Source organism: Biomphalaria glabrata, chromosome 11 (assembly GCF_947242115.1).
Source record: "Biomphalaria glabrata chromosome 11, xgBioGlab47.1, whole genome shotgun sequence".
Classification (NCBI taxonomy): Eukaryota; Metazoa; Mollusca; class Gastropoda; family Planorbidae; genus Biomphalaria; species Biomphalaria glabrata.
The window spans coordinates 35,967,650-35,994,982 of NC_074721.1; the positions used below are offsets into that span (position 1 = coordinate 35,967,650).

The 27,333-nt window shown below is 37.1% G+C and overlaps 2 protein-coding genes and 1 non-coding gene across 5 annotated transcripts in view; 2 read left to right on the plus strand and 1 right to left on the minus strand.

Moving 5' to 3' along the window:
- LOC106067478 (proton-associated sugar transporter A-like) overlaps nucleotides 1-14,293 on the minus strand; it is a 36,139-nt gene extending 21,846 nt beyond the window's left edge. The window contains exon 1 of the mRNA XM_056004330.1: nucleotides 14,084-14,293. Coding sequence (XP_055860305.1) covers nucleotides 14,084-14,110 — 27 coding nt within the window. The 5' untranslated portion in view covers nucleotides 14,111-14,293. The remainder of the gene's footprint in view (nucleotides 1-14,083) is intronic.
- Nucleotides 14,294-16,234: 1,941 nt separating this feature from the next.
- On the plus strand, nucleotides 16,235-16,307 carry Trnar-acg (transfer RNA arginine (anticodon ACG)). Its single transcript has one exon. It is a non-coding gene; the product is annotated as a tRNA-Arg (tRNA).
- A 2,251-nt stretch (nucleotides 16,308-18,558) lies between these two features.
- Nucleotides 18,559-27,333, plus strand: part of LOC106072302 (uncharacterized) — a 131,997-nt gene continuing 123,222 nt past the window's right edge. For 2 of the 3 annotated variants that reach the window (XM_056045526.1, XM_056045524.1), the window contains exons 1-2: nucleotides 18,562-18,599; nucleotides 21,553-21,599. The gene's annotated coding sequence lies outside the window, so the exon portion shown is untranslated. Of the gene's footprint in view, nucleotides 18,600-21,552; nucleotides 21,600-27,333 lie in introns of all 3 variants that reach the window. The other variant, XM_056045521.1, reaches the window with a different exon arrangement.

Sequence of the window (27,333 nt, forward strand, 5' to 3'; positions counted from 1 at the left end):
AATCATTTCAAAAGCTGTAATACAAAGACTCAAACACTTGAAAACATTCAAACACTAATGAGGAAATAAATGTGCAAGACATATGTCAAAATGGGGGCTTTCTTAATAGTACCTCTTATACGTCGGGGACACTTGAATGACCTAGCTAATGCTTTTTGCGACAAACACACCTATTGGTGGTACAATTAGATTAGCAACTACATTTTCTGAAACCCTGACAAGGGATTGTTCTATTGCTGTGTGAAGTAAAGATTTTTCTACAGCATTTCTTCGACATTTTCTACCTAAAAATCTCTCTTTACAAAGGCTGACTTCTGATTTTGCATACAATTGTTTTAAAATACCCGTTTTAGTACCAAATTTATAAAAGCCATCCACAGTTTTACTAAGAACTACAGCTAACATCGAACGGGCATCTGTTTTTGGCTTTGTCTACTTTAAAAACTCTTACAGATAACTTTATCGACATTAGAGTGCTTTGCATTAGAGACTGCTGACATTTCCTTTGCTTGCTTCTCTAAACCTCTCTTGGCCTCGTCACGCTGTATTTTCTGATCTATATTCTTTTTGACACATGTTCCAAATACATTCTTACTGGCTTTGTATGATCTATTTCACCGGAAATGACGTAAACTGCTTGAGAGCAAGTAGCCTAATAAGAGAGAAACACTATTCTGAACTTCAACAGTTCGGAAGCCGTTAATGTGCATATCATCTAGATAAAGTGCGAAAATCTTTTGATTCCGCACATTAACGCACCAGTTTATTATCACTCCATTGTTTGTTATCCACTCTACGAGCACTCTGTTATATCCACTATCTCTGTTATCTATCCTCTCACTTTCTCTTATCAACTCTCTTATCATCACACTTTTATTGTATTTTTCTTTTTTCTCTGTCTCTTGTTCACTCTCTCGCTCCCGCCTTCAAACTCAATCGTTTTTTTTTCTTACTTTAAATCACTCACCTTCCTTCCTTTCTCTCTCTCTCTCTCTCTTATATCGCTTCAGTCCAGCACTTCCCTCTTTATTCCCTATCCTCCTTCCATTCCCTAATCAAAGTCTTAGAATCATTTTTCTGCTCAAAAGAAAATCCCTACTTGGCATTCGCTGATGGGTTGTCATCAGACAAATCAACCTACTTAGTGCCAATCTGCAACAACAGGCAGAACTCCGAGCTTCTCCACCCCCCCTCTTTTTGGGGACGGAGGGGGCATGATATCTTCCTCCTCCCCGCTACACACACACTCACAAACACACGCTCACGCCATTGGGATACTCACACTAAGTATCTGGCGAGCCTGCCTGGTGCCCTGTTTCGGCAGTCCCCATTTGTCGATTTGGCACAGTCATAAGGATTGATGATTGATGTCATTAAGGGTAGACTGATTGATGGGTGGTTGGTACAGGACTCAGTAAGGTAACAAACTATGAAGCAACTGTCACAAAGATCATTCTCATTGGCATCTTAAACTCATTTTTTTTTTAAAATGTGGTTTATTCAGATTCTACTTTAAAAATTTGCGCTATTCAGTTTTAGCTTTATCATCATAGGAATCCTTGGGCCTTAGGCCTCTTTTCTTGGCTTTATGTGCCTCTTTTCATGATTATTACACAGCGAAGATCCAAAAATGTCCATAGATAATGATTTTGTTGGACCATTGTAATTCATGATCAAACTTTGTTAAGAAATATGGATAGGAATAAGACAATTGTATTCAGCAAAAACTATATAGCTTCAATGATTGTATAAATTTTGGTCAAGGGTATCCAATTTATTAAGAAACAAGTTGAATTAAACAACTAGCTAATTTTTTTTTCTTACGCCCTTGTATATATACAACATTCTAGTTTTGGTGGTAGAGATCGAGACATTTGTTATTGAAGGCCTCAACACTGACCAGCAACGTTGCAATCTGTGGGCAGTTTAAACCAATAGCTCGTTGCCACGTCATAAAGACCTGTGACGTGGCACAAGCCATTGGTCTCCACTGCCCACAGGTTGTGACGTTTCATGTCAGTGTCCAGGCCTTCTATGACGATTGGTCTCATATTGATTCAGACTTTTATAAACAGATGACTAGACAAAATGCTATAACAGACTGTGGGAAAAATGTTACTGTCTATTTGTTTTCTTAACTTTATAGTAAATTATAAGCGAGTATTTCCACTGACGGTCTCAAGAGTTTAAGAAAGAGATATCCAGACCTAATTTAACTTGGTAGAGAATTATAAGCGGGTATTTCCACTGACGGTCTCAAGAGTTTAAGAAAGAGATATCCAGACCTAATTTAACTTGGTAGAGAATTATAAGCGGGTATTTCCACTGACGGTCCCAAGAGTTTAAGATAGAGATATCCAGACTAAATTTAATTTTTAGATGCTTATTTAAAAAAAAAATTATAGCGATCATACCAGAGTGGAAACCCTGTGGTCAAATTAGTTAGTATTTTTTTCCCAAAGATATTCAAATTTCTATGAAAATCGTTAGGACCGTTTTCAAGATCCATATCCAGATTTTGCCAGTGAGCAGACAGTGTAATATTTTCAACAGACTCAGACGCGCAAAATGGAGGCGCGGTGGCTGAGCGGTAAAGCGCTTGGCTTCCGAACCGAGAACCGGGGTTCGAATCCTGGTGAAGACTGGGATTTTTAATTTCGGGATCTTCGGGCGCCTCTGAGTCCACCCAGCTCTAATGGGTACCTGACATTAGTTAGGGAAAAGTAAAGGCGGTTGGTCGTTGTGCTGGCCACATGACACCCTTGTTAACCATAGGCCACAAAAACAAATGACCTTTACATCATCTGCCCTATAGGTCTGAAAAGGGAACTTTACATTACAGATGCAAATAGAAATAAAAACGAGTATTTCGTGTCGTGTAATTTATTATCAAATATAAAGATAATTTGGTGATAAAAGGCACGTATCGGAGGAATCGCTGGCAAATGTCCCTCAGAAAATTAAGAGAGAGGAGCTCGGCGACCCATCGACATTTATGGAAATTGAGACGTCTACTATCCCATACAAAAACAAAGGAGAGGGTCATAACGGAGCTTCTCTATGCCGATGATTGCGCCCTGCTAGCTCACAATGAACATGATCTCCAGAACGCGGTAAACGAATTTGCATACGCTGCCGCCTCTTTCGGCTTATCTATAAACCTCGGGAAAACAGAAGTCATGTTCCAGAAGTCACCCAATAAAACATATTCATCCCCAAGGATCACAGTAAACGGACAGCCCCTTAACGTGGTAGACCACTTCACATATTTAGGTAGTATAGTGTCAAATGACACCGCACTTTAAAGGGAAGTTGATAACCGTCTGGCCAGGGCCAGTAGCGCTTTTGGACGCCTTCAGTCGAGAGTTTGGTGAAACAAATCGCTCCGCCTGCCTACAAAAATCAATGTCTACCAGGCTGTGGTTCTTTCAACCCTTCTATATGACTCTGAGACATGGCCACTATACAGAAAACAACTCAGACTTCTTGAGCGATTTCACCAATGATGCTTGCGCTCCATCACGGAAATACGGTGGCAAGACCGCACTACAAACAGCGATGTCCTTGCGAACGCCAGTATGGTGAGTATAGAGGGACTTCTTATGGTCCGACAGTTACGCTGGGCAGGGCACGTATCCCATATGGAAGACGAATGTATGCTAAAGGCAGACTTTTTTTGGTGAGCTAAAAGGTGGTCGACGTAACAGAGGCGCCCCACGGAAACGCTTCAGAGACCAGCTTAGGCGTCAACTTTCCTTAGCTGACATAGAACACTCACGAAGGCAGCGGGATACACATTTGAGACCAAAAGAAAATCCGCTGCCGAGGACAAACGAAGACGACGAAAAGAAAATCTAAATCGACCACCTGCGGACAATGGTTATGCTTGCCCTGGATGTGGCAAAATATGTAGGTCACAGCTGGGGCTGTACAGCCACGGGAATACTGCATTCCTGGCTTATCTTCGGACTCGAAGACAAGACTTATTATTGTATACATAATTACAACTATATAGCGATTGGCACTTTGATATAACCGAACATCTTTTTTTTTTTTTTTTTTTTTGTTTTTTTGTTTTCTTCTTACCTCGTACATGAGACATTATCATTTTATTTTTAAAGAATAAAAAAATATATATAAAGGTCAATCAAGGTCAATTAAAACTAATAATAAATTCATGCGGTATTAATTTTTAAACCTTTTCTAAGCTAGGGTTTGATCAAGGTTTGATCAAGGCGGAAAAGAGAACGAACACTGCAAGGCAAAAAGTGGCCTCCCCTCGGGATACGCCTAATTAAGTGTCAACAAGAAATTGTTGCCAACACGACAGTCAGATGAGGATTAATCGCGCCGTGACGTCATACAGGGGGCAAATCTAGGAGGATTAATCCCCGGCACGTGCCCGTGAGGCACAAACATGTAAGTAATAAGGTTTCACGGAGAGTCAGAGCTAACAGCCCAGAAGTGAGATTTATTGTCTAGGCCAGGGCCGGTTTACGGAGAATGTCTAGATCATGGAGAATGTTTAAATAATGAAGAATAACTAGATAATGAAGAATGTCTAGATAATGAAGAATGTCTAGATCATGGAGAATGTTTAAATAATGAAGAATAACTAGATAATGAAGAATGTCTAGATAATGAAGAATGTCTAGATCACGGAGAATGTCTAGATCACGGAGAATGTCTAGATCATGAAGAATGTTTAAATAATGAAGAATGTCTAGATAATGAAGAATGTCTAGATCATGAAGAATGTCTATATCATGGAGAATATCTAGATCATGAAGAATGTTTAAATAATGAAGAATGTCTAGATAATAAAGAATGTCTAGATCATGAAGAATGTCTATATCATGGAGAATATCTAGATCATGGAGAATGTCTAGATAATGAAGAATATCTAGATCGTGGAGAATGTCTAGATCATGAAGAATGTCTAGATAATGATTTATGTACAGATCATGAAGAATATCTAGATAATGAAGAATGTCTATATCATGGAGAATGTCTAGATAATGATGAACATACAGAATACAAATTATGAAAAATGTCTAAATCATGAAGGGAATCTCTGATAAATGCTTGCTAATAGTTTGTCCCATTCGATCGTAGACTTTTATATCCTATAGATATCTGAAGCTCTGGACACGACAACTCCATAACGTTCTTCATTCGAAAAGACTATAAAAAAAACACTACTCTCTAAGTTGTTGCTCTAAGTATCTGTAGATCAAAGCTGATCGGTTTCTCTGGTGTCTAGGGGTAACAGAGACACAGAGAGATCTCTAGGAGATCATTCCATTCAGCCTGCCTGCCCTTCTCTCTGTTTCCTATATAGAGAATCTATTCCTATGTAGTCTAGAGCGAATAATTGGAGGTATTTATGGTGGATAATTAATGCGGGCTGAGTGGCTAAGCGCTTGGCTTCCGAACCTGGGGGTACTAGGAGAAGACTGGGATTTTGAATTTCGGAATTTTAAGGTCGCCGCTGAGTTCACTCAAGTCTGATGGTTACCTGACATAAGTTGGGAAACTTTAAGGCGGTTGGTCGTTGTGCTGGTCACATGACACTTTTGTTAACCGTTAAAAAAAAACAGATGACCTTTACATCATTTGCCATGTACATCGCAAGGTTTGAAAGTGGAACTATACTGAATGTCAAATGGCAAGACAAAACACCAGATACTGAAGTCCTTCGAAATGCGGGTCTGCAAAGCATACATACCATCCTGATGCAGGTCCCAAGACGCGTCTGCAGAATAGAAGACCACCGCATCCCTGAACGACTCTTGTATGGCCAACTAAGAGAAGGAAAGCGCTCGCAAGGTGGTCAAAGAAAGCGCTTCAGGGACACCCTCAAAGCTTTTCTGAAGGCGTTCAGCATAGACCCAGCCACCTGGGAGACAGAGGCACATGACACTAGCTCCAGCTGGAATAACCTGCCCAGTGTGCAGCCCAACATTCCGGGCTCACATAGGTCTCACCAGCCACATGAGGAGGCACCAAACCCCCAGTGCAAAGCGCAAAGCCCTCAGCCCCCCTGCATGACAAAGTGGTCATCATCGAGCCACGATGGACGAACTATAATAACTTTACTTTAAAAAGACAGAGAGAGAGAAAGAGAGAGAGAGAGAGACGAAAAGAAGGTTAGAAAGAGAGAAAAGTGAAAGAATGTGAGTGAGGAGGAGTGATGGAGTCTTCAATAAGACAAGCTCTCACACACACACACACATACACACGCGCGTGTTCACACACACACACACACATTCTCCACACTAACATTTTGGATGGATAAGAAACCAAGATAATGTTATTTTCGGGGCTACTCAATTTGTGAGAGGCCTTACAGATGGTCTAGTTGAAACTTCACATTTTTAAAACGCGTCTCAACAAAATTGTGGATTCAGAAGATATAACGAAAGAACTACGTGTACAAAATGCCGGCTTCAATACAAATTTATTGATGATTTTTCGACCATTGATTGGATTCACAAGTAAAGCGTTAAAAAAAATACTTTAAAAAAAAATAAAGACATGTAACGGATGCATGTGTCTAAGTTGTATTCAAAGTATTTCTAGATATCTTGATAATTCTAGAAGCGTGAGTACCTTGTGAGGTGTATTACATATACGAGTCGTAATGCAATCTGTCACAAAACAGTATACGATAACAAACAGGCTCAAAGGCTCAATGAATAAGTTCACTCCGGATGAAAATATAACACTCTTTAATACAGAATGGGTCACAGTCGAGTCAGTCACTAACAATGATGTCCCTTTGAGAGCCTAGCAATAACTGATCTAAAAGTCTACACTAATCTCTAACCCCGACATCTATGTCGTCACTATAAAATGTGCGTTCACAGTCAGTCTACTATAGTGCATAAGTAAACTAACTAAACCAAGTGTCTAACAGACAATACCTCCTATATATATAATTTCTAATAAGGTTTGTCTTCTAGTTCGAGGATTAATAGCAAGTGTAGCCTAAATTATCGAGCAGAACGTCAAGATTAATCAAATATTCTTTGTTTCTTAATGAGCGATTATTTTGATTTTAATAAATAAAGAAAGTTAGATATAAAAAAAAATCATTTTTCACCATACCTCTTTCTTCCTCCCCCTCGAGAAAAAATAATGGTTAAGCGAATCTCGAAAACGGCTCTAACGATTTTCATAGAAATTTAACAGTGGATGTACAATGCTGAGAAAAGAATTACTAGCTCGTTTGACACATGGGGAAAACTCTGGCTTGACTGGTATAATTGTTGACAGCAAAAAGACAACGAGAAAATATTTATCTTGAACGGACTGTACATCTCAAGTACTAAAACTTTCTCAAGTACTGCTATGACTTAGTCATCTCATGTACTATAATTTTTTCATCTCAAGTACTGCTATGACTTAGTCACCTCAGGTACTGCTATGACTTAGTCACCTCAGGTACTGCTATGACTTAGTCACCTCAGGTACTGCTATGACTTAGTCACCTCAGGTACTGCTATGACTTAGTCACCTCAGGTACTGCTATGACTTAGTCACCTCAGGTACTGCTATGACTTAGTCACCTCAGGTACTGCTATGACTTAGTCACCTCAGGTACTGCTATGACTTAGTCACCTCAGGTACTGCTATGACTTAGTCTTTTCACAAGTACTTCTAATTTTTTTTTCAAGTACTGCTATAACTTTGTCAACTCAAGTACTGCTATACCAGTGGCCATACATTTGTAATTGCATGTATTATAAAAACTAAAACTCAATTATTACAAGTACCATTATTAATGAACATAATTTTAACATGCATCCGTGTGAAAACGATATCAGACCTATTGCCATATAAAAAAAACCACCCGACTTTTATTATACGCCATATAGGACTATGCACCAACAGAACGTCAGGTAATGAGGATGGTTGCATGGTCGTGAGGTATGCTCGCTGGACTGTCGTTCGATTCTCTCGATAATCCTGCGTTCAAACCTTTCCCGATCTCATTCCCACGTAGTCCCCCGGGAGGTTTGGACTAGGAAGTAGATTATCTTCAACTTTGAAGGAACACCCGAAACATGTCAAACATTTTACAAACATTTTACAAACGACAGGGAATGGCGATGACCAGGATTTGAACCCCAGACCAAAGCAAAGACAAAGGCTTAATGAAACTAGACTTTCTGTGACGAGACACATGATTACAAAAAAATCTCTCCAGAATTATGTTATTAATTATTTTATACATAAAAATAACTAAAACAATTATATTTAGAAATAACGCAATCTGGCAATTGTCTGGGGAATTGACGCGCGTGTTGTGTTCTCATAGCCAGGAGATCTTCACCATTCTATTTCTGTTAGACCTGCTAAACATTTTTTTTTGGCCGCGATATCTTCATTCCGAGAGCTATTCTAGTTAGCTGTACTGTCTTAGCTTTAGAAATAAGTCTATTCAAACAGGACTGGACACAGACTACGTTGTCCACTTCTTAATTGTCTCAGGGCTTGGGGCTACTAAGATTGTTAGATTTGGATAGCAGCCATAACATTGTGATCATGTTCCAGACAGTAAAGTGTTAATTGTAAGTAGTCGATGGTATAAGTTTTAAACTGGACTTAATTATGTACCAGTAAATAATTCAAAATGACGCATTTCAGTCCATTGATTCATTGGAATATCTGAGTTCATCAAGTAAGTCTATACACTGTAAAGTGCAGGGTAAGCTACCAGTGGCGTAGCTAAGATGGGGGAGAAGGGAGGAGAATTTGAAAATCCCCTCCCCCTTGAGGGGGGGGGCCAAATAAGTGTTTTTTACATTAAAAATTTAAATATTACGCAAAGTGCAGGGGCCCCCAAAGAGGTCAAGCCCCCCCCCCCCACGGGCCCGCAAAAGATGGAAAATTCCTAGCTACGCCCCTGTAAGCTACACAATCTACCTACTTTCTTGGGTGCCACACAGACAAAATTGTCCGAGTAAGTTTGTTAATATTGATATTAATTCATACTTTTTCATTATATATATATTACTTAATTAAATATGAATTTAATCCTAAAGGTATCCGAAAATCCTGTTTGGTTTTGGCATATAACATCTGGATTTTAAAATGGCATAATAATTTAAATAGCTTTAGTGTAAGGGTTATGAGTTATGGTTACGGTTAAATCCGGCCAAGGTATTGTGTACTTGTAAAATAAAAAATATATGAAAATACTCTAAAGACTAGCGCTCTTTCACCCTGGCCACTCTTCTTGTTTCAAATCTTGAGACTCCGAGATAAGTGGCAAGCATAGAAGACTCTAGGGGGCAATCTCTTTTGTGGACTTGTGGGAAATGGGGTATAAAAGAGACAACTTCCAAGTTGACGGTTACCCGTTTGAGTATACCTATAGTCCTATATGATAGTCCAGATGAATGGACATAAAAAAAAAATTATCCTCAAGAAGATCGAGTCTTATATCAAATGTGATTTTAATATCTAAAGGGTTAAAAGTAGGTAGCTTGTGTAGACAAAAAAAACCCGATTGGACACGCTTTTGAAATGTGTATGTGTATATTAAATACATTAAAAAATGTAACCTACATGAAAACTTAATAAATTATGAAATGTCGAATGTAAATTAATAATTTATGCAAATTCCAATGGAATGGCCTGTAATTGCATAAATAACTTGGATTTTGAATAAAACGTTTACAAATACGCTATTTTATTTTCTTGAAGAAAATGTAGTAGTTAGTATGACAGAAACTAAATTAACAATACAATTGTAAATACATTTTTTTGGACAAAAAATCTAAAACCGCTGGCATAAAAGTGTTAAAAATATGGTAAATAGTAATCTCCCATACAAAATAGACTCCCGTGTTTGTTAATATTAATAGTGAATAGTTGTAAAAATGGTGTATTTTTTATGAAAAAACTGCTTGCATAAGTGATTAAACAAATTTTCGATTTCAGAAAAGAAAAAAGTAGCCGTTGCATCAAAACTCTGAATGGTCTAAAACATTAAGATGTCGGATTTTCACTTTTCTAGTTTACGAGATTTAAACGGGACGGACGGACGGACAGACAGACCACACAAACTAATAGCGTCTTTTCCCCTTTCGGGGGCCGCTAAAAATCTCTTCGTTCGATAACTATATACAAATATAAACAATCTAATGGGTGAAGGGTTTTACGTGTGTGTTTTTAGGGTTAGGGTGAGAAGAAGTGAGCGATTGGTTGTGAACACAGATGTCAGTGTCGTCACTTGGTCTTATTTAAGACAGAGGACTCCAGAACGTGAGACTTAAAGGCTGTGTTATTGTAGTGAGTTAAATTTTGTTAAAAATATTCTTACTAAAGTTTACTACAGTTATTTTATCTGATCGTAACTTGACTTTGTTTATGTTATAAATAAAGTTATATTTAGTTTTGTTCTCAAAAGGATGTTATTCAAGTTATTTGAAGTCTTTTAGTTAAGATACTTTACGCCTACAACGATTTAGTTGTCTACCAGCAGTTTGGTGCTACAAGTCAACGACCGATAACAATAGGGGGTTGGGGCTTTACTGATAACTAGTAAAGATATATGAAAAAAAAGTATTATTAGTAGTTTTCAAGCGTTAAAGATGATATATTCCTTAGTCTACATATGCTTTTTGTCGGACATATATATATAGCAAGCATTCAAATTACATGATATTTATATACACTATATAAGATTACTTTTGAAATATTATAACATGTTACCATACATATCTTAAACTTGAGTTCAATACTTACATATTAACTAGGAATTCAGACATCCTATATTAATGAGTTTCTTCAATATGTTAATCTCCACAAAATTTTGTATCTTGGTAAAGTATTGGAATATTCCGGAAAAAAAACCCCCACTAGATGGGGCAATAAAGTTCTCTAAACTTCAAGAATTAATATCAGCTGGTTTGGGACGATAGAGAGCTCTACTCTCAGTCCCCGAAGATCTCCGACAGAGGTCGCGGTGAGTGGCGCCTGCCTTTCTTCCTTGCGCAGCAGGTCCAGCCAATCACGGTGTCCGCCGGTATTGAAAGGGGGACAAGATCGGGGATAGATTTGTTAAATAAATTATGAAAGTGTTTTTTTTTGGTCATTTCTTTTCGACAGGCGCGACTGGAGCTAACACTGGACTGTCAAGATTTTGTTTCACTAAGAATTATAGAAGACCGATCATTGAGCTAGCCATATGGCCTCTAGTGACGATTTGTCCCTAAAGCTGAAAGTGCATTTTACTTTGTACTTCGCAAAAAAAAAGTCAATGGCTAATAAGTATGGCCCATTATCTGATTGAAGAACAATATGAATAAGGAAATAGATAATTTAGTATTGTTTGTTTGTGAATAGTTTTATTTCATGTTTTTTTTTATTACAAAGCGTATAACATGTCACTATGTCTGGTAAAAAATGTTATTTCTCCGATTTCCAATCTTGGATCAAGTTGAAATAAAGGAAAATTACATTCAAATAGTTCCATGAGGGTAGCCAATAGGGGTTTTGTCGCCCCCCCCCCCCCGAAATAAAAAACCTAAAGCAAAACTATAGTAACCATTTGTTGCTAGTTTCAAACGACATAATTCTCTACACAAAGTATAAAGGGAGTTAATTCAATTTATACCACCACATTAGTCAAGTAAAATTTCTTTCCTTTTTCCAAACCATCTATATATATAATTTTCTTCTTCCCTCAACAGTTTAAACGATTAGTAAGGAGTAAAGGAAAGATCACTCTGCGAATAGTCCACGAGAAAACAAGAAGTGGGGGGGGGGGGGAGAGAACACGTAGTCACAAAATAGCAGGGCAGGACCGTTGCAATATCACTCTTTTTTTTTTTATTTCTACATCACATTAAAAAAAAAAGGGGGGGGGGAGTAATCTACTCTGTAGTAACTATCGAAGTGATAGAGCACGCTCAAGAGTTTGGACACAATGGAAAGATTTCTCTTTTATTTTTGCAACTCGAGCGGAGGGAGTTATCCTAGGTAATTTAAGAGTGAAAAAAAAGAGACAATTTTCGTCTGTATATTTCAGAAGATTGGTATGAGTTTTCAAAAGATTTTAATAATTTCCGGATATTTCCAGGACTTTTTCCTATATTCTGCAATTTCAGGAGATTTCCAGGACCTCCTGTTATATTGACAGGAGGCCGCGGGAAACCTGTTATAAGTTATAAAATGGTTTAATTTAATAATTTATGCATCTAAAATTAGCGCGGGTCCTATAAAAGTGCTGGGCTCACTGCGGTCGCATAGGTTGCAGTGGCCTAAAGTTGGCCCTGCAAAATAGCGGCGTATGCTACGCTGCCGGTCGACTAGTACAAAATAATTAATTACCAATAGTCAGTTACTAATATCCTAATTTTTTAAAATTAATTTAATTTAATTCTTATTTTGTCAGGTACAAGAAAAAATTGTGCAAGATTTCAACTTGATCCGAGAACGTGTACAAACATTTGACCAGACAGACTGACAGCGAATTTATATAAGCTTTGTAATAAAAATAAGGCAACCCTAACAAGGTTGGCCTCCTTCAGTCGTAGAACGACTGTGGTTCATCTTGAACACTTTTCCTATAGCTGCAGAGCCCTATTTCGGAGAGACACTCCCGGCCACATATATTGCAGGTCAAGGTGGCCTCCGCTTTGCTGGTAGAGGAGCTGGCCATTTTTCGCATTGTCCGCTTTTCTTCCAGGGCTGAGGCCCGTGTTTTTTTTCGCTGTCCATAGCTTTCTTGGTGACTATCTCTCTCCATCTAGTGCTGTCTAGGGGTTTATCTTCCCAATGGTCAGTATCAATGTTCACTGATTTGAGGTTCCGTTTTATCACACGTAACGGAGGTGGGGGCGATAAGTTTTTCTTGAGCCAGACGCGAGTTGCCCGTAGAGAATGACTTTCGGGATGCGATTGTCCTATATCCGGTGAACATGTCCAAGCCAGCGCAGGCGGCGCTGTCTGAGGACTGTAAAAAGGCTGGGAATACCTGTTCGAGCAAGGATCTCAGGACCTAGAATGTAAGCGTAAAGCGCTACCCAGATTATAGCCCCACCCAGATCCCACTAGTAGTCTAAAAATGTTGGTGTTGTGTGGTATCAGTATTAAAAGTTTGAGAATCACTGTGTTATACTTATTGACCTTGCAGATGATGCTAAGGTCATCTGTTTCTTTGGCCCACGTTTCACGAGCAGGGTGTCATGTGGCCAACACGACGACAAATTGCCTTTACTTTACCAAACTGAAGTCAGGTACTCATTAGAGTTGGGTGGACTCATGACTCAGGGGCGCCTTAAAGATCCCAAAATTCAAAATCCCAGTCTTCACCGAGATTTAATCCCAGGACCTCAGGTTTGGAAGCCAAATTATTCTGTTTTGTAAAACCCCCTTGGATATCTAGATGGAGGCCTAGTTTGTAGCAAGGCATAAATGTTTAACTCTTTCTCTCCTAACTTACGATACCAACGTTGATTCCACCAGAATGTGGTAAATAATTACGGAGAGAAAGAGTTAAACTGCACATGATTTAAAAAACGAACAATCAAAATATAAATATTCCTTTAAAACAAACAAACGTATCTAACGGAGAAGAACTCCGACCAAAAAACTAGACCAACAATGTACAAGTCATTTCCCTTATTCGATATCAAACAAGATAATTAATTAGCAATAATTGACTAATTGAGTATTTTTTAAAAACTTGATTCATGTTTTGTTAGGTACATTAAATAATTTTTTAGAGTTTCAACATGATCGGAGAAAGAACGAGGGAGAAATAGTGTTAGAAATTACTTAAGGGGACTAAACCCAACAAATTTAGCCATATCTGTAAATACTGAAGTATTAGTTTTCCTTGTTGCTATTAAACAAAATAACGAATTGCCAGTAATTAATTTTCTAATTGGTTACTTTTAAAAAAATTGATTCATGTCTTGTCTATGTCAATGAATAATTCTGCAAAGTTTCAGCTTGATCCGAGAATGGGTGTGGGAGAAATAACGTGTACACCCTTTTTACCAGACAGACAGACAGACAGAGTTGATATAAGGTTTGCTAAAGAGCTAGATCTATAAAAACATACCACAATATCCATTGTATCCTTTTCCATGTTCAACGTGTTTGTTTATTGTCTGTTGGATTAGATTTAACACTTTCTACATCACGTGATGTTTTCATTCAAAATGAACCAGGCGAAGAGAACTCCTGTGTTACTTCTCCCAGAAAAGCAGACGACTTGCATCCCAAGTTTTGCGACCTTCGTAATGTTGATCTGGTGCAGATCTAGTAGTAGAACGGCCGAAGAAATTTTCCTCTGTTAATAAATGCGTTGTACTGACATGTGACCGGCTAGATAAGTCTAGATCAGTGTTTCCCAAACTGTGTTCTGCGGAGCCCTAGTGTTCCGCGAAGACTGAATAGGTGTTCTGCGAACTACTGGAAGACTTAACCAGTAGGCCATCACGTAAATTAACCTATCTGAAAATAAGCAGACGTTCCGTTAAATACTCAGAATGTGCGAAGTGTTCCGTTAGGAAAAAGTTTGGGAACCACTGGTCTAGATATAAACACGTAATACAGAGACTGACAGTGATTGTGATAAACACAGCTGATGGTCTGATGACACATTAAAATTAGATCTAGGAATAGGAGTAACAGAGCCGGCGAGCGGAATTTTTTTTTCCGATTGTAGAAGTATATCATAAGAACAATTAATTTAATCTTTACATATTGTAGATTTACGAAGCTTATATCAACTCACTCTGTCTGTCTGTCTGTCTGTCTGATACAAATTTTGAACTCGTCATTTCTCCCACTTCCAATTATCGGATAAGTTGAAACTTTGCACAATTATTTATTGACGAAGACAATATGCGAATCTATCAAACAATTAACCAAACAGTTATTTAATTAGTGGTAATTAATTAATTTTGTTCGATATCGAAAAAGAAACAAAAAATACAATATTGAAAATTGAAATATATATCTGTAAATGTGGAGTGATTCCCATTACATAATTTGTTGTTTTTTTTAAACGTGTATGTTTGCAAAAGTTTGCATGTTTTAAACACTGTAATCTTTTCTTTGCGATTCGATTTGTAAAATGGGTTTACATTTTTTTAAGTAATAAAAATACATTAACAATTTTACAAGGGAATGAAAGAGTTTATTGTAATCCATAAACTAACCAATTATTTAATCAATTAGTACTAATAAAATTATTTTGTTTTACATGGCAGAAAAGGTGCTAACCCCTGACATTTACATAAGACACTGAACTATAATTTACAAAGTGTTGTTGGCGGTCGTTGGCTTGTAGTAGCACTAAACTGATGGTAGACAACTAAACCGCTGAAGGCGTAATGGATATTAACTAATAAAACTTGAAAAAACTTGAATAACGTCCAATGAACAATACTAAATATAACTTTTATTATAATACAAACAAAATCTACTTGATATAAAATAACTTAAATGTAGTAGACTTTAGTAATTATATTTAGTGGTAATTTGGAATTTCAACAGAATCTAACTCACTAGAATAACACTTCTTTATAGTCTCACGTTCTAGAGTCGTGTGTCGTAACTAAGACCGCTGACGACAATGCCACAAGTCTTGCATCATTCAAAGCCAATCACTAACTTCTTCCTAACGTCACAATAGAGAAATACAAACACACACACTCCATAACACAAATACAAAAACCTAATGAAATAATCAGAAAGACACACAAATAAAGGTACATTCCTTATTCCATATGCTCAGACAAATTCGTACAAATGCTCCTTATTACCTAGTCAAGTAACGCCTAGTGCCGTTTGAGTTGAGTCTTAGCACATGGAATGGGTTGCCTGAATCAGCCAGGAAAACAAAACTTATTTGCAGTTGATCTTAAAGCCACTGATTAACATGCATGACTTGGGTCACTAGATTGTCACAAAAAATACGTAGGACGATCTTTTCTAATTTATAGAAACGTCTGTAATTGATTCAAGCACGAAGATCAGCGATTTGTATGAGACACAACCATAGGTAGTCAATGTAAACAGACCAGTTACTGCTAGACTATTATTATAAAGATCTGGACTTATCTATGTGGATCTAGATATCTCGATCTCGTTAGGAAAGTTTGTTTACTTCTTTTCATTAAGCACTTAAAACACAACCTACCACCGCTGCGCTGAGCAGTTTATTTGAATGAACTAGGCTAAAATTAATACCGTTTGCTTATCTGGGCCTGTGGCGCAACGGATAACGCGTCTGACTACGGATCAGAAGATTCCAGGTTCGAATCCTGGCAGGCTCGACTGAATTTTTTTTTAAATTTTTAATTATTGATCAAAACAAAAAAAAAATATTTTGTCAAAAAAAGCTTTTTATATCTTCTAATATTTTTAAAACAATGATGACAAAATAAAAAGACTTTTGTTTCAAAGCTGAACGACCTGAACTGATCTGTGTTGATTTAGAATGTAGCATACTTGAATTTATGAAGTCGGGGCTGGTCTCATCTACATTTAAAAAAAAAAGTTTTTATTACTTGCCAAATTGAAATATTATATCAATTTATCTATTACAGGTACGTTTAATTTTATTTTAAATAATAAAGAAAGCTCTTTCTTCCCTAGCGCTATTAGAGCATTAGAGCAGCGAAAAGTATGTGGGAAAACATTGCCAAAGAAAGACCGGAGTGCATGAAGACAGACTGTGCGTGCTGGGACAACTCTCGCTGAGAACAAAAGCGGCCTTAATCAAGAGAGAAAAAAGAAAGCTGCCATGTCCGCTAGCACTGAATCAGAGGCATACACATGTATGAATTGTGGCAAAGTCTGCCGCTCTAGAATAGGCTTGATTAGCCACACCAGATTCTGCTCCGTCTCAAGATTAAACCAAAACCAGTGACTCATTTGGGCGCATCCATTGCCTTTCGAGACAAAAGGAGCCATACAGTATTATAGCATGGAATGTGTTGCCTGAGCTAGCCAGGAAAACCAGTGACTTGGCAGAATTTAGGTCATTGGTTAATACGCATGACAAAATGCAAGACGCGCAGGACGTAATCATCTTCTTTTTTGATGTAACGTCTGTATCATATACATCTAAGATAAAATAAACATTTCAAAACAAAAGTTTATAAACACTTTTAAGTGTAATTAAACACTACAATTTAAAATAATAGAGAGGCCTTCATACATTTAAACTATTGACAGCAGGTGACGTACAATTTCAAAGGTCAAAGGCCATGAACCTGAGATTTGCCATTCACCAACCCCTTTGTGTATAGGTCAACTATCCAAAAATTATCACTTAATCTGTTGGAGCAGGCTCACACTGACCCATATCTTTATGGCAATAAGCTCATTCAATGCGTATGAATATTACGCCATTTCTTTGCTTGTAAAATGTTTTACATGTTTCGGATGTTCCTTCAGAGTTGAAGATAATTACTTCCTAGTCCAAACCTCCCGCAGGACAACGGGGGATGGGAGCGGGCAGGGTTTGAACCCGGGACCATCGATAAATCTGAACGACAGTCCAGCGTGCAAACCGCACGACCAGGCAGCCATCCTGGTCCATAATTTGCTTTTATGCTCCTGCTAAAAATATTGAAACCCGCCATTGCTTGTGTAATTATTCATTACAGTACGTTTTAACTTTTACTCGCGACTCAAAAACTGGCATTAAAAAAGGGTGAGGGGGTAGAAGTATTTATCTTGATCTATTCCCTTGTTTTGTGAAGTCTGAAAGCTTACTTTAGATACTTGTACTGGTGACATTTTATTTCATAATTTCTTAGGTAAACTACCGTATCTCCATAAATTCAAATTGTCGTTTACTTATAATTGTAGTGCAACAAGTGGGTTTGTGCTGAAAAAACAAATACTGGAACAATACATTTATTGCCGTAGATAATAGGCATATATATATATATATATATATATATATATATATATATATATATATATATATATATATATATTTAAATTTAAATACCGGTATTTATATATATTTATAACAGGGAGGGCATTCAACAACTAGTTTTGTGTGAATGAAAATCTCTTTGTTTTCCACAGTTGTGTTTCTTTTCCCTACACTTTCTAAATTAAGGTTCTCGAAACCTGGTACGTCAAAAATTCTTAGTCTATTTCTAGAAATAAAAATAATATTAAAATATCGTCAGATTCTTAATCTGAAGACGACTGATACCTAAATACTATTTAGATCCAATAGATTGAATAAATTATATTAATTATAACTTTAACCCAACGAACGAAATCCATAAATTCGAATAGTTATTCTCAAGTTGGTGCAAATTTTTAATTGCCAAAGTGTATTGACTTTTTAAAACCAATTTCATCTTAATACTAAATATTTATTTCAACAAAAAGTATAAACTATTATAGAAATACATAGAGCTAAATATAGTATGCACTTTCATAAAACTATACACTTCACATTAATTGCTTATAAAATATTTTTATTCATTTATTTGTATAAAATAAAGGGTAAGAGTATTCATATCGATTAAAAAAATCTGGCCAAATTCTATTGTTTACATTTATGCTTTGAAACTCGGGTATCGCTGATTCAGGGCTAGGTAAGTTGAATTTTTCAAATTAAATATAGAAATATAGATCTACTCTATTTCTAGAATCTTATGAAGATCATGTCTAGCTAGAGTAGATGTAATCTAGATACGTCTGGAATTTAGATCTAGATTAAAGTGTTCAGATAATCCTAGTAAATTGAAATTCTAAACTTTGAGTATTGAACTCAATTAAACAGTGTCAGTGATGAAAGTTAAAAACTGAGAAAGTGACCATTGACATTGTTGACTGAGAATGAGAGTCCCAATACTCCAATAGTCGTCATTGACGTGACCAGTCACACTCTACAGACTCTACTCGCTCTAGACTCTATAGACACAGTAAACTTGGTCTTGGAAGTTGGTTGAGCAGAATGCGTCAGTACAGAGTTACGAAGCTAAGACTTTCACTTTCACTTTAGAATGAGACTTGAATACATTGAGTAGATAAATGTATAGATTTAGAATTATTAATTACATTATGGTAACCCTTAGGCAGATTGTTGCACACTGTGCTACAGACAGGTAGAGCCTGCGGCGCTACTGATCCAAAACTGTATTGGATATTCCTCTCCTTTGGTCTCTTCAGCTGCGCGGAGAGGGGGGAACTGCTGTGTTTGCGACATCGTTCCGACCATAGACAACGCCCAGGCTTTTATCTCACTTGTTCAAGATGAACCATAGTCATTTCACGACTGAAGGAGGCCACTGAATGACATTATGATGATTATCATTGTATTTCTAGTGTTGAGTTTAGCCACTGCCTCTAATTTATTCTACTTACTACTTAGTTTAGTACTAGATCTAGATTATAAGTACTAAGTAGATAGATCTAGAATAATAATCTAGATCTACATAAAAGTATTTTCTTGGTAGTAGATCTAGAATCTAGTACTAGATCTAGAATTTACACTCTGCTAGTCTCTGGTCTACTCTAGATGTAGATCTATATCTATGTTATCCAATGCTTTTTTTGTGTGAAAAAAAATAGGTGCCAGTGCTCTTGATGGATTGCCTAACCTTTAACTACTAATAAATTAATAAAAACGTTAAAATACACGAAAAGTAATAATTTTTTCCCCACATTGAAAAAGTTGCCGGTACGCCACACCTGTGCGTACTGTCACAAAAAAAAAAGCACAGATGTTATCTATATAGACCAAAAATAATCTGTCTATAAGTATTATATATAAGTTTTAGATCTAGTGAGTCTACTGAGTCAGAGTAGTTCACTAGTTAGGATGTGTAGCTGAGAGGCCAAAATCTTTATGGCTAGCCACCTTATAAGAAGCTCAAGTTTAATTTCAGTCGCCAGCAGAGTAAACTACTGGTCTGTCAATGTGGGTTTTACGCGTCTAGCTAGGGGATGATATAATGAACAAGGTTCCCCTCCTCAATTGGCAAATCAAAGAACAACTGCAAAACAGGTTGCATAATAACCGAATTGTAAAAAAGTGGTCAGTGATCATTGAACAATAACAGCATTTCATACTAAATAATATAATATAATATATATAATACTAATTAATATTCAGACTATGTACAAACCAAGTTAATTCATTATTAATTGTACAAATGCACACAACCAGTTAGCTCCAAATACTACAACATAGAGATGCAAGGCTCAAACAAATCAAGGCTTAGTCATGGTTCCAAGGGCGAATTCATAACCAAACACTCCATCGTAGCCCCAAATCTAACACCCTGAAACAAAGAATAACACCCGTACTTAAATATCAACCTGATTTGATACATATATGTGCTTATGTACCATTAAAATGGGGAACCATTGAAAACTGTAGCGCAAACAGAATACAACCAGAACACCCACTCTGCTAAAAGAACAATACAGGAACTAATCATGAAAGAAAGGCAACTTCATGCACACACAACATGGTGGTACACAAAGGAGATTGGACCATAATGCACTGTCACTTCTCTGAGCATGCAATTAGTACAAGCATTAAAGGTGTGATATATATATATATATATAAATAATTTATTTAGTTATTTTTTATGGACACTTAGTAGATCTGGTATAGATAGTTGTTTTTTATTTTTTTATAAATATAAAATGTCCATTTCCAAGCAACAAACTATTTTGTCCAAAATTATAATGTAATATATGCTTACTGTAGAAAAACAACAGACTACTTGTCTATATACTAGATCTAGTTAGAATCTAGAACTAAAGCTCACCAGAACAATAGATTTATAATTACGTGGAGCATCTCAGGAATAAAAAATGAAAGGAAAATGTCGTTTAATTGAAATAAACCAAGAACGATCTAAGTCTATGGTGAAATTTTTGAAAATTTTAAGAAATTTGCTGAATTTCAAAAGTTCTCCTTTTAGACCTATTGGGCAGGTGATGTAAAGTCCATCATGATGAATGTAAAGATGTAGTATGTATATATACATATATTTATTATGGACATGCAGTGGTGAGTGGTAAAGCACTTTGCTTCTGTGGTGGGTCCCAGTTTCGAATCCTGGTGGAGGCTAGGATTTTTACTTTCAGGTTCTTTAGGGCGTCTAATCTGAAAGGAGATCTCAATTCAATAAAAAGCTGATTTATTATTTGTAGTATTGTGTGCTTTCTTGCTGAGGGGTTAAGCTGCTTGTATACATGATCTGAGTTGCACTGCATACTTTGTATATTAATATTTTGCCCCAAAAATATGTGGGAGAATATTATCCAGGATTGGGCAGCATGGAGACTGATAAAGCATGCTAGAAATAGCACATTTCTGTCAACTGTCAAGGGCATACGCCTAATGTGGGTAGACAAAATGTTTATAATTTTCTATTTAGTAATCAAAGATTCAATTCCTAGCTCAACTGTTTTTTAATTTTAATGCTTGAAGTCAGTTTATGACATGAATGTTTAGTCAGTTTTTAGCTATTTTACATAAATGATTCGTCTTATACATACAGGCTAATTGTGTGTGTTTACCATTTTCAGTGATACATCAACAGAAGTCTTCTGTTTTGGATTAAGTTTTACTTTTGGTAAGTTTAATTTTTTTTTTTAGTAACTTAGTGATTTAATCCTTTTGACTCCCCGTGGACCACAGGGCCCTAACTGTACATTGCCATCATTGGTCAAATCTCTATGTCCATCCTGGCAGATTTGCTTCTTGTTTTTCTTATCTCCATTTTCGCCCACAGCTTTTTCTTTTCCCCTGTGGGTTCCATTCCAAAGTCAGCTTTGCAATATTTTCCCTTGTTCTTTACATTATATATAGGGGTCAAAGCTTGGCTTCTAAACCTGGGGTCCTGGTTTCAAATCTCATTGTAAAATGGGATGTTGAATTTCAGGATCTAATGGGAACCTGCCTTTTGTTAGGGATAGTGATGACCTGCTTGAGTCCGCTACTCCAAGTCTGAGAACTGTCGCCTGACTTTAGATTCTAGATTGTAACACACAGGTTACATATTTATGTCCTTTTATATCCTGCATACATTCCGCGTCACGCTTTTTTGTATCTCGCTATTTTGTCTGGTAATCATTGTGTACTTCTTTCCTCTCTCTCACGCGCTTTTTTTGTATCTCGCTATTTTGTAATCATTGTGTACTTCTATCCCCTCTCTCACGCGCTTTTTTTGTATCTCGCTATTTTGTAATCATTGTGTAGGCCTACTTCTATCCCCTCTCTCACGCGCTTTTTTTGGTATCTCGCTATTTTGTAATCATTGTGTACTTCTATCCCCTCTCTCACGCGCTTTTTTTGTATCTCGCTATTTTGTAATCATTGTGTACTTCTATCCCCTCTCTCACGCGCTTTTTTTGTATCTCGCTATTTTGTAATCATTGTGTACTTCTATCCCCTCTCTCACGCGCTTTTTTTGGTATCTCGCTATTTTGTAATCGTTGTGTACTTCTATCCCCTCTCTCACGCGCTTTTTTTGTATCTCGCTATTTTGTAATCATTGTGTACTTCTATCCCCTCTCTCTCGCGCTTTTTTGTTGCTGTAACATTTCCTCACAAACTTTATCAATTGCTTCAATCTTTCTCTCCCTTTAGTTCCTGGCGCCCCAAATATCACTGGACACTGACATTTGCGTTTTTTGTTTTGTAACCCGTACCATTTGTTCTCATGGAAGCCGCTTTCTTTCGATACCCTGTTCACTCCAAACACTCGCGACTGATAACTGTGTCTATTGTGATCAGTACAAGAGTTTAGTTTTTTTTCTTTAACATTCCAAACTATGTCCTAAAAAAACAAAAGCACTGTTCCAGTGAACCACTGTATAGAACAATACATTGACATATAAAAGGAGACCTTGCTGGACCAAACGGAAAAAAAAAACAAGACGATCGGGCCACGAGGCCTTCTTTTCGTCAACTACACACACAAACGTGAAAGAGAAAACAAATTAACACAATTTACAAAGTCTGTTGTTTGTCCCCTGTTTTTTATTCTGGCCCAGCATCGGGAAATACTGTATTTAAATTCTAACATTTTTTTTTTTTTTGGTTGAGGAGCGAATTCCCATAATTCTTAACAACCACTTGATTGAATTAGATAGCACCATAAAATGAGCGAATAAAAAGTGTCTCATTGGCCTGCCTATATATTTCTTTGTTTATGGCTCCTATTGACACAATATCTTATCTTATCTTATCTTATCTTATATAATACAGACGTTACTTCAAAAAAGAAGATGATTACGTCGTACGCGTCATGCATATTAATCAATGACTTAAATTCTGCCAAGTCACTGGTTTTCCTGGCTAGCTCAGGCAACCCATTCCATGCTCTAATAGCACTAGGGAAGAAGGAGTATTTGTACAAATTTGTCCTAGCATATGGGACGAGGAATGTGCCTTTATCTTTGTGTCTTTCAGAGTATTTAATTAAATTTTGTTTTTGTATTTGAAGATTATGGTTCAGTGTTTTATGCTACTTTTCTTTTGAGTCTTCTGTCCTGCAGGCTTTCTAAATTTAGTGATTTTACTAAAGGTGTTACTCTGGTTAAATGTGAAAAGTCTCACTAGAGTACTCCACCCTTTACCCCCCTTTTTTTTACTGACTTAATCCATTGCCTTGTAATAACAGTTCCACATTTCACTATCAACAATCGATTCTTCAATTAAACAAGGCGGAATTTCTATTTCTTTAATTCTAATGGTAGACTAGCAGCTGATCACACAACAAACAGCGGTCTGTTGACCTGAACTTTTCCTGATATTTAATCTAATCCAAGATGTGTCGGTCTGCAGCTTAGGCCAAGAAAAAGTTATTTGGATGGAAGAAAATATGTAGGTATGGCTTCCACTCCAGTGAAGAGTAGCTCCAAAACGTGTCACGTGGTACACACCTCTGCGTTTTGTTTATCTCTACCAGTTTAAGCATGAAAGGGGAGTAATTTCGAAAAATTGACACCTATTAGCGGCTGTTTTTTTTTTGTTTTTTTTTTTGTCATTTATGTCTGTACGTCTATCTGTCACGTGTAGCTATCAAAAACATTCGTTACTTCCAAAAATGCGATTTCACCAAAGACTGTTACGTACTAAAAATAATTTCATCAATGGACCTCATTCACCAATCGTAAACAAACAACATTCAGCCACGTGATAATATTGATAAAACAATGAAAATTACGTATCACGTGACAGCCTTTATGGATTGCGTAATTTGTATGGATATAGAGAACCACGTGGCAAAATGTTTATTGTTTACGATTGGTGAATGAGGTCCATTACTTTTGGTATTTTGAAATCGAAGCGCCCCCCCCCCCTCATCTTTTCTTCCTCGTTCCGATGACTAGACCAATATATGAGATGAACTGTTGAAGTGTTCCGATGACTAGACCAATATATGAGATGAACTGTTGAAGTGTTCCGATGACTAGACCAATATATGAGATGAACTGTTGAAGTGTTCAGATGACTAGACCAATATATGAGATGAACTGTTGAAGTATATATGAGATGAACTGTTGGAGTGTTCCGATGACTAGACCAATATATGAGATGAACTGTTGGAGTGTTCAGATGACTAGACCAATATATGAGATGAACTGTGCAGTGGTTCCCAAATCAGGGGCCTCTCCGCATAGTTTTCTTTCTATAGGGGTGTTTGGGGCCAGGGTCTTGTTCGGGCCTCTTGAATACTTGATCAAGAACGGAGCTTTGAAGAACATGGTCCGCATTCTCTGACACTCCACAGGGGCAGATTTCGCTAGTTCAATTGCTAGCTTCCAGAAAATACTTTGTCTCATTCTGTTGTTTCCGGTTTTGAGTTGAAAGATAATGCTTCCGGTTCTGGGGCTGTTATTGCATCGGTTAGGAAGACAATCTGACTGGACAGGGGAATTGGGTGATTTACTAGCGTAGTAGCTGCTAGTTCTAGTGCTTCCCTTTCTGCTCTGTGCGTGGCTGTCAGTTTGCAATGGATTTTTCTAGTTTTTCTCCATTCGATGGTCATTTGTGGTGTTTTTATGAGACGAACCATTCATGTAAACTCTAATCCACTGATTGTTAGTGTAATGAGTTTGTAGAAAATAATAAAAACAATACTAATAACGAAAACTTTTATTTTCAAGTAGTTAGACTATGCAATGATTCTTCTTCTTCTTCTTCTAGCCAGCTTTTTGCTGCTGAGCTGTCAGATGTTTTGCAGACTGTGCCAAGGAAAAAGCTATGACTATGTAATGATAAAAATAAAGACTTTTTCGTTAAAAAAAAGTTAACTATTCTATCATCCTCTAAAAATAGAGTCTCGTGCTGTTAAACAATTCCGAACCTTCCGATTTTCCTTCAGCATTCAATATTATTACATTCTAGCCCAAACTTCACGCAGTGGACGCGGTGGTTGAGTGGTTAAGCGCTTGGCTTCCGAACCTGGGGTCCTGGGTTCGAATCTCGGTAAAGACCGGGATTTTTGAATTTTGGGATTCTCAGGGCGCCTCTGAGTCCGCCCAACTCTAATGGGTACCTGACTTTAGTTAAGGAAAGTAAAGGCGTTTAGTCGTTGTGCTGGCCACATGACACCCTGCTTGTTAACCGTTGGCAAAAGAAACAGATGATCTTAACGTCGTCTGCATAAAGATCGCAATTTCTAAAATGGGGAAATTCTTTTAAATTTAACAACCTGACGCAGGACATCGTGCGATGCACAAATTGTAAGACAAATTGCCTTACGGATAATAAAGATTATTATTATTATTATTAGAAGCCTAGATCATCCAGACAACCAGGCAGTCATTTCTATACATACACTCCATAACATTCAGAAAGGGTCGATTACCTTTGTATTATTGTTTAAACATTGTAAATACAGACACATATTAAAGGGTCGATTACCTTTGTACTATTATAGAAACATTGTAAATACCGATATATATTAAATGGTCGATTACCTTTGTATTATTGTTTAAACACTTACTACCGATATATTTTAAAGGGTCGATTATTATATTATTATTGTTTAAACACTGCTAATACCGATACAAGCATTAAGTACACGTAGACCAGTTGTCTATAGCAGTGTTTCTCAAACTTTGTCCTTAATGGAACACTTCGCACATTCTGAACATTTAAGCGTGCACTTTGTTTATTTTTTAAGAGTGGTTAATTAACGGGTGGCCTGCTTGTTAAATATTCCAATAGTTTGTGGAACACTTATTCAGGCCTCAGGAACACAGTTTAAGAAACACTGGTTTATAGCACCAATGCTAAATACATTTCTTGATCTTTCTGCCGCCATTTCTCGTTTCCGGCAGACTTCTTCCGCTGTTCGACCCTTTGTAGCTTTGGTCTTATCTTTGTTAGGTGAGTCTTAAGTGTGCCAGTAATCCAAACATTGTCTGTCGGTCTAGTACTTTGATATCTTGACACGCCCTTGTATTCAAGCGCGGCCTATTATCCGAATCTGGTTTGGAAACAAAAACATTGCTATTCTTCTGAACTTTATGTAAATATTATTTCGGACATCCCCCTTTCAACAAAGGATCTGTGGAGACTATACAGGTGTAACGTAGAGACTTTCACATTCTGAGGTTTTTTTCATAGAGTATACCTTTAAGATTTGCTGATGTTACGAGGTTAGGGTTAGGGTTAGGGTTATTTATAAGTAGGCAGCACTTCAATTTAGGGTGTGCTAATGGCTTTTGTTGTTTCAAATATAATGAAGTAATGTAGTTCAGTTCAACACTTCCACTTGTTTTATGTCTGTTTATGTTCTGAACAAAAGCATTGAATCAACATTTTTGTTTTTTTGTTTAACATCGCTATAAAAACAAAATGACTTAAAACAGTAAACCTCAGCTAGTTGTCATTGACTGGCACTGCCACCATTTGAATTACGGAGAATCTACATTCATTGTAGGCCCGTTAAACAGCTTCTGCTTAGTTTTCTAATGAAGTGAAATGGTGAAGCAAAATCATAATCTGAATGCTACCCCCCCCCCCCACTTTGGCTATGTTCAGGACCTCGAATTGCATGTATAAGGACATAAAAAGTGTCTGTTAGGTCAGGATTGACAGGATGTCACCATCCTTTTGATATTACATTGGGGGGGGGGTATTATTTTATGTAGCTTACAAAGTCACTTAACCTCCTGGTCTTGGTTTCTATGTTGTTTTGAAATATAGTTTCTAAGTTTTGGTGCAGCGATTTTCTTCTTCTTTTCACTTCTTAGACAGAATGGTGTGTGTGTGTGTGTGTGTTCTTTCTTAGTTCCTGTTGTTTTGACCCTCTTTTAACACCCACCATTGTTTTTCCCTGTGTCGCCGCC